This window comes from Macadamia integrifolia, chromosome 5 (assembly GCF_013358625.1).
Source record: "Macadamia integrifolia cultivar HAES 741 chromosome 5, SCU_Mint_v3, whole genome shotgun sequence".
NCBI classification, from domain to species: Eukaryota; Viridiplantae; Streptophyta; class Magnoliopsida; order Proteales; family Proteaceae; genus Macadamia; species Macadamia integrifolia.
In genome coordinates, this window is record NC_056561.1 from 6,492,861 (window position 1) to 6,511,358 (window position 18,498).

At 36.1% G+C, this 18,498-nt stretch overlaps 1 protein-coding gene across 1 annotated transcript; it reads right to left on the bottom strand.

Annotated features, from left to right (window-relative positions):
* Positions 1 to 390: 390 nt before the first annotated feature.
* On the bottom strand, positions 391 to 12,398 carry LOC122080081 (PH, RCC1 and FYVE domains-containing protein 1). The gene is made up of 9 exons (XM_042646958.1): positions 12,032 to 12,398; positions 10,588 to 10,674; positions 8,626 to 8,715; positions 8,422 to 8,508; positions 8,136 to 8,327; positions 4,949 to 7,066; positions 3,659 to 3,805; positions 1,248 to 1,666; positions 391 to 863 (listed from the first exon to the last, which is right to left on the bottom strand). Exons 1-9 carry the CDS (start codon positions 12,071 to 12,073, stop codon positions 743 to 745), a joined length of 3,303 nt encoding a protein of 1,100 aa, XP_042502892.1. The 5' UTR covers positions 12,074 to 12,398; the 3' UTR covers positions 391 to 742.
* Between the last annotated feature and the right edge of the window lie 6,100 nt (positions 12,399 to 18,498).

Genomic DNA, 18,498 nt, shown 5'->3' on the forward strand with positions numbered 1-18,498 from the left:
TCTTGTTTATTGGCGGGGTTTTTATGTAATTTCACCCCTTCCTCTTCCTCCCCCATTCCCTCCCCCTCCCCTACAGCTCCCTGTTACTCTCCCGCCCCAGCGTTCAATGAACTGGTTTGATGACACATGAGAGAAAGGAGTAGAAGTCGAAAAATGGGAGGCAGGGGGTGTTTCAGAAGCAAAGATTTGGAAGAAACATAATTCCTATGTTAAATTATTAGCTGAACCTCCCCTATACCCGACTCCTAACATTTGGAAGAACTATAATTTCTAAAGAAATTGAGAAGATGGGCTCCTTTTGATGTTAAGAGTACTATTTTGAATTTCCATTTGATGCTTAGTAGAGCTGGTTCAACACCCTTTAACAATTTGTATTTTGAAGGAGTAAATGAAATATAATTCTCAAGAGATTATTTCTTTCTTTATTTGACTATGTACAATGCAAAAATGTTAGGATCCCCACTAACTCGAGCCCTGATGATTACATACAAAAAATGTATATATCCTGCCCTGCAAAAGCCCCGCTATCACTTTTCTTTCTCTTACTGTTAATTTCCTCAGACTTTTCAATGTGGAAAAGACCATGAAATAAGCAAAGGCTGTTCTCTGCAATCACATTTTTATATGGCAAGCATGATTGTATCAACTGGGCTCAACAGTGATCCTTGACAGACTGCAAATGGAGTCTTTAAGGAACTCCAATATTAGGCAGGCTTATAAAGAGCAATGGAGGAGAGAAATATCAAGGTTCCATCTTTTTTGTGCTTGGATTGATGTGCCTTTCAATGTCGTATTTTTCGTATACCCTTAATTGATTCTCTTCCCACCATTGCTCAGCTTCTTTTTTATTGAATCTCTTCCGACTGCAAAGCACAAATGAATATTATTACTGTTAATACTGAAATTCCAATTTCATGGATACTATAGAGCTTCGGGTGCAGAGAATGGTAAATTTAACAATACCCCACCACTATGCCAACAAAATGTATCACAAGTACCCAGTTACATGCTATATCAAAGCAGAGAATGAAATTAATTTGCTAGAAGAGCTGAAATTAGTTTGCTAGATCATGGCAGATGGAGAGGATGTATTTGAAGTTTGAACCAACAAACTGATGTTACACTTTTGTTGCAGTAGAGTTGTTATGCCAGCATAGGCATGTGGTATCATGTGGTATCACAAGTTAATGGAATAACCCATTTCTTAAATTTGCATTGGAGGAAATGATTTAAGATCCAAAAGTTACCTGAATCTGACCCGCTTTAATCCATTCCGTCTACTCGGTAAACTCATCAATGTGATATACACACCAGGTTCATCTTGCTCTACCCACTCTGTCTTCAATGCTTTAGTGATAGTTTGTCTAGAATCTGTCATTGCAATATGTGTACCATCCACCAGTCTAGTGCAACTTTGACACAGGTCCCCCGCACACATAACAGATAAGGTATCAAAAGATGATATAGGTGAGCATGGGCTAGTTAGCCTGTCCTTGACCACAAGTTGAGGCAATTGATTGGTGACAAGCAGGGGGTCCATAACAGCTAAATCTGAATTATCTATAGAGGTTGGAGTATGAGGCAGATGCACATCAGCTGATTTAGCCAGCAAAGGAAAAGTGTTTGCTTCTCTTGCAGTGGGATGTCTCTCCAAAATGACCTGTATCTGCATTGTAGAAAAAATGCAAACAACAGTAAAGAATGCTTTTCAAGTTGTAGGAGTCTCCAGATGCCAACATTGAAAGCGGTAAATGTACTCGGACTGGTTTGGACCAAAACATGAACAAGTGACGCAGCAAGCATTGCACAGTACGTAAACCTGGCAGTTGGATCCCTGCTCCCCTTGACTAAAATCAAATAGGTTTTGATATATTGGCTATGAATTTATAAAATGTCCAGAAACAGGATATCATACCCCACAGATGCTGGTGTTTCCTTAATCATACACATAGGGTAGGAACAGTACATCATGAAAAGGAACATAGATTATGAATTGCAGCAGCAGTGGGGGTAAAGAGGATAAACAGGGACGATTTTTAACCCCAATATTCCAACAACTTTTTTTAACCCCCCCCAGGCCCCCCCCCCCCCAAAAAAAAAAAAACCATGGAACACCAATCTGGTCTCGACAAGGAATCGGACACCAACTCTGATTCCTAAAACCATGTCACTGATAATGCAAGATTGTTCAAGTTACAGAATGTGGCTGCTGAAGTCTTTTTTTACTGTGTTAGCCCTTCAAATAATAGTTTGAATGACAATTGACCCCTTCATTCTTATCATTGATTGAAGGAATGGAAAAAGATTCAAATTCCATGACTTAAATGAAATGTGCAGACTAGAATCAGTAGTCTATGAGATCAGCAGTGGACTCCTCAGTTCATTCTTATACAGATATAGATTCTCCAAGATCTCCTGCCTCTTAGCCTCTTCTTCTGCCTCTTCCATTCCCCAATCTACCGGCAATTTATAATCATTCTCCCATTTAGTATAAAAATGGGCAGGTGATACAGGGAGGTTCAAGTAAAATTTTAATCCCTGCAATGCAGTCTGCTGAATTTTAACTGTAGAGTCCCAAATTAACTCCCACAGACAAAATTGCAAGCTAAAACTCAATATTTTAGTATTCAATTACACCAATCCAGAAACAGAGTTGCGTGAAACTTTAGCATTTGAAAATATTCTTGAGACCCACTAAAATATATTACCTGCCCTTCTTTTACTTTAAATTTTTTAAACATAAAAGTTGGTCCTTGGTGGTGCATTCTCTGTAGATGATGGACTCAACAGTGGTTGAACCCATCATTTCCAAAAGGAAGACAGGAAGCTACTAAAACAAAAGAGAGTTGACCTACTAATCTGAGTTTTCAAACCCATTGGACTTCACCGTATGTTAGAATATAAAGGTTGAAAACTGATTCGAAAGCCTATCTTCAATTGCAACACCCCTCCAGGAATTTTTCTTTTCCTTTCCAATCGCAAAGCGAGAAGAGGAGCCTAGACATTGGTAGACCATAGGCAATGATATGGACTGGTATTCAGAACAAAATCAACAATCCTTGATATGATGAAGAAAACCATCCCACCATTGCCAAATCTACTGAAAATCATTCCGTCATTCGCAAATCTACCCAGATATTTTTTCAATGTATTAATTATTTTATATTTTCCAAATTTAACCAAATGTACTTCCCACCAGATTACCCTCTCCCAGATTTACTATCTATAGTCTATAGCATATAAATACCTGATCATTAAAGGACTGTTCTGGCATACCAAGGTAGGCCATAAACCATATCTTGTCTTTCCAAATGGATAAAGGATGCAGGAGACAACCAGATTGAGATCCTCTCCAGCCGAGGGGTGTCTGGAGAGGGACAGCGAAACCTCTTGTTTTGTGTCTTGCTGGTCCCTCTCGAGCCACCCCCCCCGGCTGGAGAGGATCTGAATCCAAGACAACCTGCATAGACCCCTCCGTATTCATAATTTTCAAGCAAACAACTTAGATATTTTGAGAAAGACACATTTCAAATCAACGTCACATTAGCTCTTTACTCCAGCAAAATTGAACCATCAATGATGATGCTTATTAATCATTAGAAAGTTTTAAGTCCTAAAGACATTAATTCAACACAAAAGATTTCTGTAAGAAAATTACTCTTGCTTTTAAAGCTCTAATAATTTCCTTTGCATCTTTACGTTTAGCAGCCTCCTCCCTTGCTATTAACCAAGTTTCCTCAATCTGTTGCTGATATTCATATATCTTCTTGCTTTTCATTTGGCACTGATTTTCAAGGTTATTAACCTACAAACAAAGAAATGATGTTTAGAAGGAAATACAGAGGCACTTCACAAAGTACTAAAAAAAGATAAATTGTTTCAATAACGTGACCATAACAAAATAACTATGGTGATAAAAAGATCTACATGTTACCATGGGAATAAAAAGGCAACACTGATTGCAGTGAAACAGTTACATATATAAAAAATAACTGATTGACGGAAAAACTAGGGTCATTTTGACAATACAATGTGATTATCTCTTAGAGGAAATGATAGGGTTTGTACAATACTACCAAGTAATGAACCTGCACGCACAAAAATAGAAACTTCTCCTCCATAATATAGAAACATTAATGCTAAAAAAGGAAGGGGGAAAGAGTTAATTTAGAGTATGGCCATGTCGAACATAGGCAAAACGATTGACAGCTTGTCACCCACTATAAGTAGAATTAGTCTTACAGAAAGGAAAAAAGAACACATCAGATCATGCTGGCACCGTAAGGAATAATAAACACAGCAAATAAAAGAGAACATCGGCTCTCTGTTGGACCCATTTATGATATCTTTTGACATTTGCCCACTTTTTGCAATATCCCACTTACTTATCCCCAAAATTTTTTAATCAAATTAACTGGAGCATATTTAGATTCTAGATTTTAGCAGAAAGACAACAAAAGAACAGAACCTACAAATTTTAGGTAGCATGTAACAAATTATGAATAAAATAAATGTCAGGGTGCCTATTCACTGTTTTTCAGTTTGCTGCATATCTGCAACCAAACTTCTCAGATATCCAAGTGGTAAATTGTCCAAAGTAAGACCAAATTCTCCACATAAACAGAGAAAAATATTCAAAATGGAAAACATCATGAACGTAAATGTTATAACCATTTATCCCAAAAGCTCAAGCTGTTAAATAAGGGCCACAACAATGTATATCAACACACAACAACAGCCCTTGGCACTAAGGGGCACAATGCGTAGGGGCACAATAACACATAGCACAAAACCCTCGCAGTTACCAGGGATCGAACACCCAACCTCCTTGCTCTAATACTATATCACAACTGTTTATCCCAAAAGCTCAAGCTGTTAAGGGCTTATATCAACACACAACAACAGTAAATAATGAGCCTTTTCAAGCCCAATGTAATGAAACAATTACCTCAGCCGTTAAATGTTCGAATTCTTCAGCAAGAATCTTCTCTGATTCAGATGAGCAATTATTCACACCCATAGCCGTTAGAGAAGTAGATTTTGATTCATGGAGCATCTGTTGTGAGTGCACAGATGGACCAGCAGGTGATTCATTTCCAGAGAAATGCTGAAACGCTGGAGAATTTTCTCTATCATATCTGCTGAATAAGGGGGGTATGGGGACTTGCCCCCATCTTGGCAAAATAGATAAAAAAGGTGAAATAGGTTCAAGAGGGTGTTCATTTCCTCCTTGTTTTGACAAGGTTTGCCCCCCAATGCATTTTGCTTCATCTTGAGTACATACTTTGGGTGAACACATTGGACCCTGTGTGAGTGTCGCTTCTCCCCTGCTTACTTTCAAGTCAGACCATGCCTTACGTGCAGATACGGGCAGTCTTGGGCTTGGGTTCTCTAATATTATCACTCTATCTGAATGTCCATTATTTCTCAGTTGGTTGAAACAAGGATCACAGACCCTAAAACGCTTGCTTTTGTTTGGTGCCAAAGATGCATTCATTACCTTTTTAGTACTACATGAACTGCAGAACAAAAAGCCACAGTTATAACAGTTATGCTTCTTCCTGGTAAACCCAAATGCGATTCTACACCCATTACAAACTGATTGATCACTACTAGATATAGATTTGTGCAAGCAAATTGCAGATGTGGTACTGGATCCACAAGCAATGCTTTCTACTTGCCTATCTTTCAATGCCTCCACTAATGTTGGAGAATTTCTATCTTCAATATCACCTAATCCTAGACGCCCATTTGCACCTTTTCCCCATGTATAAACTCTCTTTTTTGACGTCAAGGCTGCTACATGATATGATCCTGATGAGACCTCCTTAACAAACTCTCCCTTGAGCTTGCCTTCCACAATTGTGATTGATTTATCTCTGGCTTGTGGATTCCCCAGTTGCCCATGCTCTTTACTCCCCATGGTATACACTATGCCTGTGTTTGTGAGCCCAACAGTCAGCATTGTTCCACAAGAAACTTGAACAAAATCATGATCCACGAGTTGTGCAACACAGGTAGGTAGAAGCTTCTTTCCCTTGTCAGCATGACCAAGCCTTCCCTTATCCCCATCACCCCATGTAAATAATTTTCCACTGGGAACATTAGTCTTGAAATGATCAACCATGATATCCACAATAGCAGCCATGTGCCATGGCCCACATGCGACTAACCTTACCCTTAACCCTTTCAAAGATTCAACCTCTTTCGGTTGGGAAATGCTTTGCAGACTCCCATGCCCAAGAACCCCAAATGTCCCATTTCCAAATGTAAATAACTGCCCAGAGGAAGAAACAATTGCCATGTGCCATTCTCCACACGCAACACTTGATATATGTATTCCATCCACTGGACCAGAAAGTCTAAGTGGCAGCCACTTACTCCTCTTTCTCCTATCCCCAATGAAGCCAGCATCGTGAGTGCTGTCACCCCATGTATACAGTTCACCAGAAAGTGTCAGAGCACATGTGTAATATTCACTGCATGAAATGGATTCCACATGAACCCCGTTAAGGGATTCAACAATTTTGGGATTTGAGACATCCATATTAGTCTTGTGCCCAAGCTTTCCCCCACTCCCCCCTCCCCAGCAATAGACGTCGCCCTGTTTGGTAACCAATCCTGCATGTTCTCTTCCTAAGGAAATCTTATGTACTTCTAACATCATTGTGGATTCTAATAATTTGGGGATTAAAGAATCAGATTGAACATGACTTGGTGTATCATATCCGTCCACACCACCCCCTGAAATTACTCCTAACCCTTCACCCCATAGAAACACATCCCTCAGAATATCATTCTTGTCTGATGCTGAAAAGTATTGAGCATGGGAACTGAAGCCATTTAGGAGATTCTTATGACATTCTGTGCTGGTGTAGGCATCTTTCTTTTCATTCAGATTATCCGACTCCAAATAGAATGAATGGGGAAATACAATATCCGCTACAGTTTGGATGTTTGGCAAAGTTCTTGGAGCCGATGAATAAAAGCTCTCAGAAGAATATGACAAGGCATCTGAAAGGCAACTCTTCCTCAGTGACTGTGGACTCCCACGTAAGCTAAGCACCTTGAGGTGGAAAAAAGATGCAATCAGGTTATTGGAAAAAATAATTTATAAGGAAGATGACCATACATTACCATGCTACCATACATAAACCCGTGTTAGTACATATTGCATAAATTGTAAAAGAAGCATCCCATTAAGTGATGTTCATATCAGAATAAATTTTTAATGTATTTTTCAGTTTGTATTGCGAGCAATAATGCTATAGTATATATATGTCCAGATGTATGCTTAAAAGATAAATTTTGAATGATAGCATAAGTTTTTAAAATTATCAAATTGTATTGAGAACTGAAGGCCATAATCTTAATGATCAAATGATGGTATATAACAGCATTCCAATGCAGATGGTAATAACACCATGACAATGTAGTTGGTGTCACACAGGGAACAACTGCCAATCTAATTTACCAGTCAAGACCATATCGAATGCATTGAAGTAAAATTACTCAATCTATACTAGGCACTGGATTGGTTGCCACTAGATTGACTATTCTTTGGCCATAAGATAAACTCTAACATTGCCTGTTTTAGATAAAAGTGAGAAAAAGATCATGTTAATCAGTTTATCTCTTCATAAAGAGAGCAAATACGTAAATTTGACCCCCCCCCAGTCCGTAATGAAACAAAGGATCCTCACATTTGGGGCTTCTGACAGGGTTCGAGGTAAAACTGGCACTTACTTTGCTACTACTCTAAACCATGAACCTTCATAATGCTTACATTAATACTCAATTTTAGCATTTAGTCTTAGTATGAATTTACTAAATATTATCTAATTAATAACCTGTAGGAATATAACCAGTCCACAACTCATCACCTAGCTGTCTTGAATACATTATGCCAAAGATGCAGAAAACTGGACCCCCTAATATTCAATGGGCTTCATTCCTGAAAATGATTGCCTCAGGACATAGAATATCTCAAGGATAATATTAGCTTCCCGATGATAGACCACACTCCCATGTTTGTGTGCTACCTCTTCAGTTGTATAATTGTGCCATTGTAAAGCATAGTTCTTTAGGAGTGCAAAATTTCTTTGAGAAATGGAAAACAGTGCTAGCTTTCAAACCTGAGAAACTTTTTTGGAGCCCTCCAGCAGTCCTACATTTTTCTTTCTCCGTGAATAACCAACTGGACTGTTGGCACAGGTTTGTGCTCCTCGGCAGCTCCACAAACTTGAAGATTTAAGGACGTCAGTCCTGGATATCAAGGCGCTTAAGCCTAAGAACCAAGCATCTGCCTGCTCCTTATCCTTGCATATCTACAAAACAGAAAAAATCTTAAACAAATGAATAGCCAAATGAGACGAAAGATAAAAGTTTCAAAGTATTGGAACCACAAGGAAAAAAGATTACCAGATCAAGAGTACATTCACCATTTGCATAAACAAGTGAAAAGGACTGCAACTCCTTCTCTGGTTGAGTGTGCCTCTGAAAATTTACCTAAGGCATTTGGTTGCATTGTAAATATCAAGGCATAAACCATTATGATAAAACTAGAGAGCAGATAGAAAATTTTATAACAAATACCTTGGTAAGCATGAGGTTTATTTTACTTACAGTTTCCTGCCCACGGATAATGTTTATAACAGAGTTCAACCTTAATTCTCTTGCTTCCTTCCCTGAATACCATATTAAAAGCTTCTCATCCTGAAACCCAAAGGGAAGAAAAATGTAAGACATGCTAGATATAAATAATCCAAATTCAGCAAGGAGAACAAGTGAAGAAAAGAAGAGTTTGTGGTGCCACAAGTTTTTAAATTATACAGAGTGACAGTTTAGGCACCAAATCTATTTAGAATACCATAGAAGTGCTACTTAAAGTACAAAACACACTACAGCAAACTTGAGCTCTAATTGTTCTTCATGTAACCTAAGTGCACCAGAAGGTTAATCCCAATCTTCTTTCTCAGAACACCATAGATTGCTACTTAAAGAAAAAATATGCTTTAGCAACATGAAGTCGTAAATGCCCTTCACGTAATCCAACGAATGGACAAGAAAGTCAATCCCAATCTTCTTTCTTTGACTCTTTCAAACTGTTAAACTCAAACAGAAAATGTAACAAGACAATCGCATGTTTCTCATTTAATTGTTGCCTACTTGGATTATTTGAAGCCAAATAGTGATCAAACTCAACAGTGTATATATTACAAGGGAGAGGGTTCCCCACAAAGCCAGTGTGGGGAGGAATCTGCACGTCACACCAATGGTTGTCCTGAAAAAGGTATCATCCACACAGTGCCCACATATTCGGAGCAGGAAAGAGAAAATAATTAAAAAAATTCATGCTAGGGAAATTGCACTCTGACATCATGAAGAAGTTTTTCCCTTGTTAGAATACAAATAAAATTGTTCCTTCTATTCTTATGACTTTAAGATTCTAATTGTAGGATTCTGATCCATCTAATTTGTATATAAAGATATGTCATCAAGTTAGAATTATGTGACAACATCGATCAATATTGCACACAACTGATGGAAAAGGATTATGTTTGAACCAAAAGTCCAATGATGCTGGTAACAAAGAAGTGTTACCTCTTAAATGCATATCAAATATCTGAAAGTGAGGTTGCTTGAGAAGAAGTGCACAATTATAGTAACAATTACGTACTTAAGCTGGAATTACATTCTGGACCTTGCATCGGATTATTTTAAAATTTGTTTATCCTTGCATCTTCAAACTATTTCAGGAAGTAGGCCCTCAAGATTCAATTTGAAACAATTGTATGGGACACTTGGACAAACCTAGAATACCAAATAAGTAAATAAAATTAAATAAATGAATGGAAATGCTTGATTCCCTAATTCTTTTAATAGGAGCAGCATTCTCTCCCAGGACCAAATTTCATGCTGTAAAGTGGAAGCACCAAACTCAAGTGCTTGAGAATGTGCTCTAGATCTCTTTCATAGTTTCAATATGTTGAACTGTTAGCTGTTTCTTATTGTTTTTCCTCATAGAAGAATTTACAGTTGGCATGTTGCAAAGGAATAGCATGAAAGATAAATCAGACTTGTTTAACCAGTTGCACATCATGACTCTCACAAGCCAACTCTGTTTCCCTACCAAAAAAAACTCTGTTTGAGTCTCACTGAAGTTCAACACCGGCTAATTGGTGGTGGAGACTAATAGAAAAGAAGAAGAAGAAGAAGAAGGAAAGGAATAATAATAGGGGAAAGAGTATGTATTCGTTTAAAATAATAATAAAAATCTATAAAAATACTTGTTATAGAGAAAAAAGAATGACACTATTAGTACCCATGAAAAAATGACAATTAAATCTAACAAACACAATTTACAAAGTCTTCATCAAGCTAAAAAATTTCCAAATTGATTCTAAAATAATAAAAAAAAAATATTCAAATATTCATCACTACTGGATTAAGAACAATATATATATATATATATATATAATAAAATAAAAATGGTCATATTTCACTGGTGTTGAAGTCCAATATCATACTTTTAGACCACACAATTGTCAGATTTATCATCTACAAAAAGCATTGTAATGACTGTACCGGAGATAGCCTGAAAGGGCAGAATTTTGGCTTTCCTCTCCGACCAAATTTCAGAAGATGTGCACCCTTCTTCAATGCAACAATTGCCTACATGACACAAAATGTTTAGTCCAAGTTCAAACTTCCACCACAACTAGAAATAAACAGAAGAACCAGTAAAACAGAAAATGAAATACAGGACAGCTTCAAATACTTATCTACCAACCCACCAATATGTCTATCCACGATACTACATTGACTAAACTCTTAACACAGAAATAGGGGGTTCTTAAGAAAGTTACTGAAGTGACTGACAGATTGAGCCCCAATTAGAAGGTTCTTCAAAGAAAGTCAAGACAAAGAAGAAGAAGTAGAAGAAATAAAGTATAGGGATGTCATTATGAAACATATTAAGATGAATAACACAACTCACTGTTTGAGGTAAGAGATGCTAGATAATATTGACAAAAGGAATGGCTTTGAAAGAAAATAAGTCTCGCCAAAAATATTGAACTACTGGTAAGTAGAAAGGAATGTCCATCCTCTGGATACCAAAAGGCAAGACCAAGAAAATTTCTGAACATAAGACCAATATTGGATGACCTTAGCCTGCGCCATAACCCACCCAACATTGGATGTCTCCTACTTTCAGAAGAAAAAACTCTTAGTTACTGGAAGATCTCTAATCCCACTGCTAAAACAGAATAGAGAATAACAGTATGCTTTCGATTTTGCCATTTTTCACACACGTAATGGCTGATAACTCCAGCTGCATTAACCTCATAACAAACCAATTTGTACAAAAGATATTACATTTAAGATCTCTAAACCAGACACCCACTTACATCACAATCTAACCTGTTCATATTCCTCGCTTACTCCCCCCCCCCCCACCCCTACCCCAACCACTTTTTAATTGGGCATCAGAACCAGCACCAGAATGGTTATCTCTAAGTGAACTGAACATCCAGCAGAACCTGAATTTCTCAAAGAGAGACCACTCACCACCAAAGCAAAAAAGAAAAACAGGGAGGGGTACAGTTTCAGAGTTCAAACTATAACTAAGCAACTAACACCTGAAATGGCATTCATTTCTGCTACAACATGAATTTCCAAACTTTTAGTCATGCCATTACCCATTTACTAACAAAAAACCATGAAGAAAATTTAAAAACCTCAAATGGAAGCGTCAAGAGCCATATAATAGAAGCCAACCCCAGTGACATTTGACCACTTAAACATAACAATCGAGTAATGCCAATGACTTGCATTGGATAGCAACACCCAAAAGCTTGGAGAACCAAAGAAAAACTAACACAGCATATTTACAGAGATCATACTAAACTCAAAAATAAATAAATAAATAAATAAAAGAACCCAAAAAAAATGGTACAAAACTAAGAGATGGGTTCCCAAAAAAAAAAAAAAAGGTTCATACTTCTCCACCAAAAAAAAAAAAAAAAACCTGTTCAACTGCTCTGTCTGTTGTTACTGATTCTTCACCCATCCTCCTTAGCTTCTTTTCCAGCGTTTTTCATGGAAGAGAAGCTAGATAGCAACAGCAGAGGGTAGAGAAGTAAGTCTTTGGTTCCCCAAAATGGGAACTTTATCAAGAGAAAGTGTGAGAGTGAAGTATGGAGATTCTTCTGCCTCTGCCTCTCCCTCTGCCTCTGTTGCTTTGCAGAAAAAAAGTGAAAAAACAAGATAACTGTGGAAAGAAGGAATAGATAGAAATAGAATTTTCAGTCCTACAGACGGGAGAGAACGAAAGAGAATAAATCTCTCTCTCTCTCTCTCTCCCCTCTTTCTCTCTCTTTTTCTAGTGAATCTGTTCTTCCATTGGGACCATTCCTATACTCTTCTCGTGTTTCGTGTATAGGGTTTTAAAATAAACTAAAACCCTATTTGCACGTGTGCGCCACATGCGCCTATAATCTCTCTTCTAAAATCTAAACCCCTTAAGCTTAGCACTCTCCCTCACCATTGCGCCAACTTTTCTGGCAGCTGACGTGGCAATCCAATATGGAATCTTATGTGTCAACCCCAATAGGTTTATGCCATGTGTCCCTCGAAAAACCCACGTGGCAGAAACCCAATAACCCACAAACAATAAGACAAAATGCATCAATATCTATCTTCTAATTAATAATCGCATTCATCAATTTAAGCTTTAGTACAAAGTACAAAACCTAAAAAGAAAAGAAAAGCTCTAATTTAAGATTAGCATCTAATATGGTCCACCTATAGAAAAGCTCCAATGAATGGAACCAATATGAAGGATTTTTAACAAAATTTAAGAAAAAAAATTAAGGAGATAAAATATTTTTACATGAAATTGGTTTGATGTGTGGAAAATATTTGAAGGGAGAGAATTTCTAGGGCAACGATTTGATGGGAATCTCACATCAATGGTTGTGTAGAAAATAGTATTATCCACATGGTCCGATAAGATAGAAAGTAATAAAAAATCTAATATTAGAGAGAAAGAGATTGTGTTTTTTTTATTTTCAAATTTTTTGAACAACTTAAAATTTTATTTTTCTCCATCTTTAAAATTTCTCATGTGAGGTTAATAGATTATTGCTAAAAATAGAAAAAGAAGTTTTCCCTCAGTGTTTTTTCATCATTTCTTACTATAGCTTTCTATTTTTATTTCCTCATAGAAATGGAAACACATGCAATAATTCCACATGAAATGGAAGGAAGACTTAAATTAGTGTAATATCTTGGGCTAAATCTTAATTACATGTGTATAGCATCATTTATTATCAATCAAAGATGGTCAATAGTAACAATTAAAATATTTTCCTTTTTCTTTTTTTCTTTTTTTCTTTTTTTAATAATGGAAAGTGGAAATTAGGGTTAGGTGCCAATCTTTGCATGTGTATTGACAAGTTAGGTCCCAACTTACACTGTTTATGTATTGTTGCCTGGTTGGAGCTTTATGATTGTTTGAGTTAAATGGACAAACCAGACCCCCTAGAATACTATGAACTTGTGTACTGCTTCTGTTTCAACTTCAAGGCTGCCCAACTACTGATTGTCTTTATATCTTATCTTCCATTATTTTATTTTGGATAATAAAAGAACTTATAAAGAAAAATTACATCTTCAACTGCCATTCCATATCAATTAATTATTTTCTTTTCTATTTTTTTTTTTTTTTTTTAGAAAGAGGGAGAGAGATTGTCAATATGTAGTCAGAGGATATGGAACCCAGACCCATATGAGAAGGAAGATTCCAAGATTAAGTTCAGTAAAACTAGAAAGTCAGGTACAATCCTGTGCATTTCCACCCTGTGTGTGGGACCCTTCAGCTTGACTTTTTCATTTCTCTGTTCGAAATTCAAATTTTGTTCCCATTATATTAAAACACAGTAAAACTTTATCCCTTTTTTTTTTGGGGGAGGGGGTGGGGCCGTGGGGGGGGGTGGGGGTGGGGGTGGGATGGGGGAGAGAGATTTATTTATAGATATGAATCCATGTTAATGTATGATCAGGTATAATCAAGCACTAAATGAATTTAAAGTAGTGAATCATTATATATGAAACTCTTAATTCAATGTCAACTCAAAACATCCAATATGTGGAATTTTCCTTCATGTTTGATCAACATTCTTGTCTGCCAAATCAAATATCAGTGAATTTCATACCTCTCATTTACATTAAACAAGCAAAAGATAAGTAAGATGCAAGATCATTCATGTAATATTAGTATCAATAAGAACTTTGCATTTACGAACATTAGGATAGCCTAGTGGTGGTAACTTCGGCTTGTGGAGTCGGCACCCAGGGGAGGAGGTCATGGGATCGAACATTGTCATATGCATTGTGTGAGTGTGTGTGTGTTTTCTTATTTATTCTATACCCACCCGTGGGTTACCCAGATGGTTAGGGCGAACTGAGGATTATGTGGATTAAGCGCACGGTCTTAGGTTCGATTCTCCATATGTGCATCTACGATTTAAGTGGAGATCATGGCGGTGGGTTGCTGTGTTAGTCTCCCTGAGGATTAGTCGAGGTACGCGTAAGCTGGCCCGGACACCTTGGTTAAAAAAAAAAAAAAAAAACTTTGCATTCACCATATCTCAAAACACAACTGAATTCTCATTTTGATAAAATATAAGGCAGATCACTTCCAAGCTGGCATCGATGTGCCACTGGCTCTTCTATGCCTCATTTTTGCTTGGATGAAGTACTTCAGAGGGCAAGTCCCATTTCACAGGGAATCACTTCTAGGTTGACAGGCCTTCAATCTCTCTTGCCATGTGACCCTTATGTGCCTCACTTTATGCATGGATAACATTTCCTATCGGTGGAACACCTTTTTCTCTCTGGCCGCACAATTTAATTCTCATGGTTGATTGATTATTCACGTACTATTTATATCAATAACCAGCCGTGCTAGATTGACTTTACGGTCACGAGACCTCAAGATTGTTATACGCATGCTCTTATTATTTATGTAAATTCTTTTGTTTTCTTCTTATGGACATTGTAACACCTCACATGGTTACTTCATCTTTGTTTCTAAGGAAAGATGGGACAAGCTCTTATTTTATTTTTGAACAGCCAAACAATATGCCCTTGCTAGGATATACTTTCATGAGTTTACATGAACATGATCCTTTTTTAATGAACAAAAATATATAATATAACAAAATTGTGGGCTACTTGTCTAGATTGATAGGTTTTTCAATTGTTGTGCTTGAGGAGCCTCTTTTTAATTAAGAAACTATTATATTTCAATCTAGTATCTTAGAACTATAGTACCCTGATCAGGGTTCTAATATATAGGATTACTCCAAGTACATGTAGTCCTTTTTAGTTGTACGAGGATTATAAACATAATTAAAGCCAATGTCTTTTGAAACAATAGTTAATTACATAATTGTAGGCCTATTTATGCAAGTACAATTAGGTTTAGTCATTGAGGATGAGAATGTCCATCCCACAAACTCATTTTTTTAGTTGGAAAACCTAAATTAATTCAACTTGCTTTCTTAGATAGTATTTGATTCAGAAGTAAGGTTAACTACCTTTATCTTAGTCCAACTCTTACAGGGTTAATTATTCTCTAACAGAGATATCTAGTGGATTTATAGTTTCAAATAGATTTTAGCTCTAGAATTGTCTTCCCTTTTGGTTACCAGCCATGTATGGTTAGTTCTCTATGTTGTGTTTTAGACTACAACCATCATGCACCTCTTTACGAGTAGGTTTGTCTTTGAAAATGACTCATTCATGCATATGGGTTTTGATGAAAAATGAGAGAAAGAATGTTGTCTGCTTGTGTTTCTAACTACTCTCGATACATGGGGTAAGTGGGGTGGGCTGTGAAAGATGTCCTTGCCCCACTCCCCACTTCCCCATGTATCTAGGCATGGAGAATACAAGCGGACAACGTTCTCTTGCCCTTAATCTATTTATTTGTTTAAGTGACATAGATATCTTTAGAAGATGCATAGTTGATTATTTGGTTAACAAAAAAAAAAATCTTTAATATTACCGAATTTTCAATAGAGAATATGAAATATTGACGATGTTTATTTTTAATCAAAGTCGTGTTTTAACAATTTTAATTCCAAATGTACCTCAAAACATTTTAAATGTTGAAATTATATACAAGTTTTAAGTGACCATCTTGTTTGAAGGTTCATCACTATTGGAGTGTCAAAATCTGGGAATTACCTTGTTTAGCAAACCCAAAAGAAAAAAGAAAAATTATAATTAACAATACTAATTGGGAATCTTACGGAAAATGTTTTCCTGTTTTCTTGTCACATATGAACTCACTTGCTTTTCCAATGGTGGATTTAAGTTTGCTTACTCATGAATGTGTGTGTGTATGTGAGAGAGAGAGAGAGCATTAGAAGAACTATGTCCATCTAAATAACATAAACATCAGATCGCATTCCATCTCAAACCTTCTATAGCTAGCTGGGCAATTGGCCTTTCTATGTGCATATGTGCACCATTGCATGCGAACTTGTGGTGGACCAATGAGCCATGTTCTAAACGTGCATTGTGCCTCCTCCAGCTTTCTCAATTGTTGTACTGCAGAGAAATTAAAGTTGAAAACTTCAAACTGATCTAAATTCTATTGAATTGAGTGGGACCATGAATTGCAAGTCAAGTTAAGTTATTCACACAATATTTAAAAAAAAAAAAACAAAAAACAAAAAACAAAACAAAACAAAATAAAAAACAAAAAACAAAACAAAACAAAACAAAAAAACTCAACCAAACTTTTATGGGAAAGTGTTTTTTGTTTGAGAGTATGGTTTACTTCAATGCTAAGTGTATCTATCTCTCTCCTCCCCCAATAAGGGGGTAGATAAGTCATTTCATAGGGAGAGAGGAGAAAGATAAACAAATAGGAGTGCTGATGTAGGCCATACTCCTGGATAGAAAACGTTTCCCCAAATTTTATATGGAAAATATTCTTAAAACAACAATGATTTGCTTAGCTGATGTTAAGGACTTTTTGTTTGTGGGAAAAAAATAAAAGACAGATGTTCTCCTTGCAACTTGTAAGTTAACGGTTGGTGTAGTGATTCATTATATCTTGTGGAAAATAAATAAAAGAATATGACTTTCCTCTTCAAAATTCAGTGAACATATTTGAAACTCCATTACTTTTGAGATTAGGAATAAAATCCTCTTGAAATTTGTTGTGTGCTTAGACACTATTCCTCTATCAGAAATAGGAATTTTGTTCATACTTGAGATCTTCCTCTTATTTCTCTCCCCTGATTTTGATGTATCATTTTTTTTTTTTCTAAATCTTGTATATATCTCCCTCTTTAGTCTTTATCCCCTCCCTCCCACCCGGGTTTTGTTGTATACCCTTTTGATGGTATATAGTTTTCTTTTGTTAGAACCTTCACCCTAGGATAACTTTTGTGGCTTTGTTGTTGTTCATCTTTTTCTTTAGTATATTATTCATTCACAAAATAAAAAAATAAAAAGAATGTTATGTTCATTTTAAGGTTGTGTTTGGTAGTCAAGAAAAGAAAAAAGTACACATTTTGTACTTTTTTCTTTGGGTTAAGAATTTTCCTTTGCATTTGGTATGTCTTCACCCAAGAGAATATTTCTCTTTTCAAATTCAAAATTCCTCTTGAGAATTGTGAAAATTTTCTTATTTTCTTTTGTTTTCCCAAAAAAATTATTGCAAAAAACATAAGAAAACATGAGAAAATATGAAAACATAATAAGACAAAAAATGAATGATTACACAATGATTTCCTATGTGTCTATCTCTCTCTTAAAATTCAAAATTTTTTGATTTTTTTTTTCTTTTTTTTTCTTCTCTTGGTAACCAAACATACATACTCTTTTTATTTTCTCACCATTTCTTCTCTTTTCTTTTATTTTCTTTTCTAAATTCTTTTTTCTTTTCTTTTCTTTTCCTCTCTTGGCTACCAAACACAGCATAAATGATGTTATTGTTTAAATTTTGCATATTGCATCTATTTATTTTCTCTATTTCTCCTAATGTATGTATTATTGTTGACCCATGAGTCCAACTCAGGAATGTATTATGTCAAAGACGAGTTTAACTGAATCAGACATTCCAACTTGGTCATGCCATGAAGTCCACCAGATTGACCGAGTTTTCTTAAGTTCAACTAACGAATAATCCCAAGTTCTAAGTTGATTCATCAAATAAAACAATAAGAGATATACAATCAAAGAAAAGAAACGATTATGAAGAACCCACTATTTTTTTTTGGCTAAGAGTCAGCAAGTAGACTTTATTAAATAACGGATAAAGAATAAGAGATTACATCAACATTGAGTTGCTAATCCACCTTCGGCATGACCATTAAGCAAAACAGCAACCCAATCAAAGAAGCAAACTAACTATGAAGAACCCACTATTTTTTTTTTTTTTTTTTGCTAAGAATCAGCAGGTAGACTTTATTA

Coding starts and splice junctions, on each gene's coding strand:
- LOC122080081 (XM_042646958.1), bottom strand. CDS start 12,073: ATGGGTGAAGAATCAGTAACAACAGACAGAGCAGTTGAACAG. Junction 7,067..8,135: donor GCTCCAAAAAAGTTTCTCAG/GTTTGAAAGCTA, acceptor TTCCACCTCAAG/GTGCTTAGCTTACGTGGGAG. Junction 3,806..4,948: donor TCGAACATTTAACGGCTGAG/GTAATTGTTTCA, acceptor CTTTGTTTGTAG/GTTAATAACCTTGAAAATCA.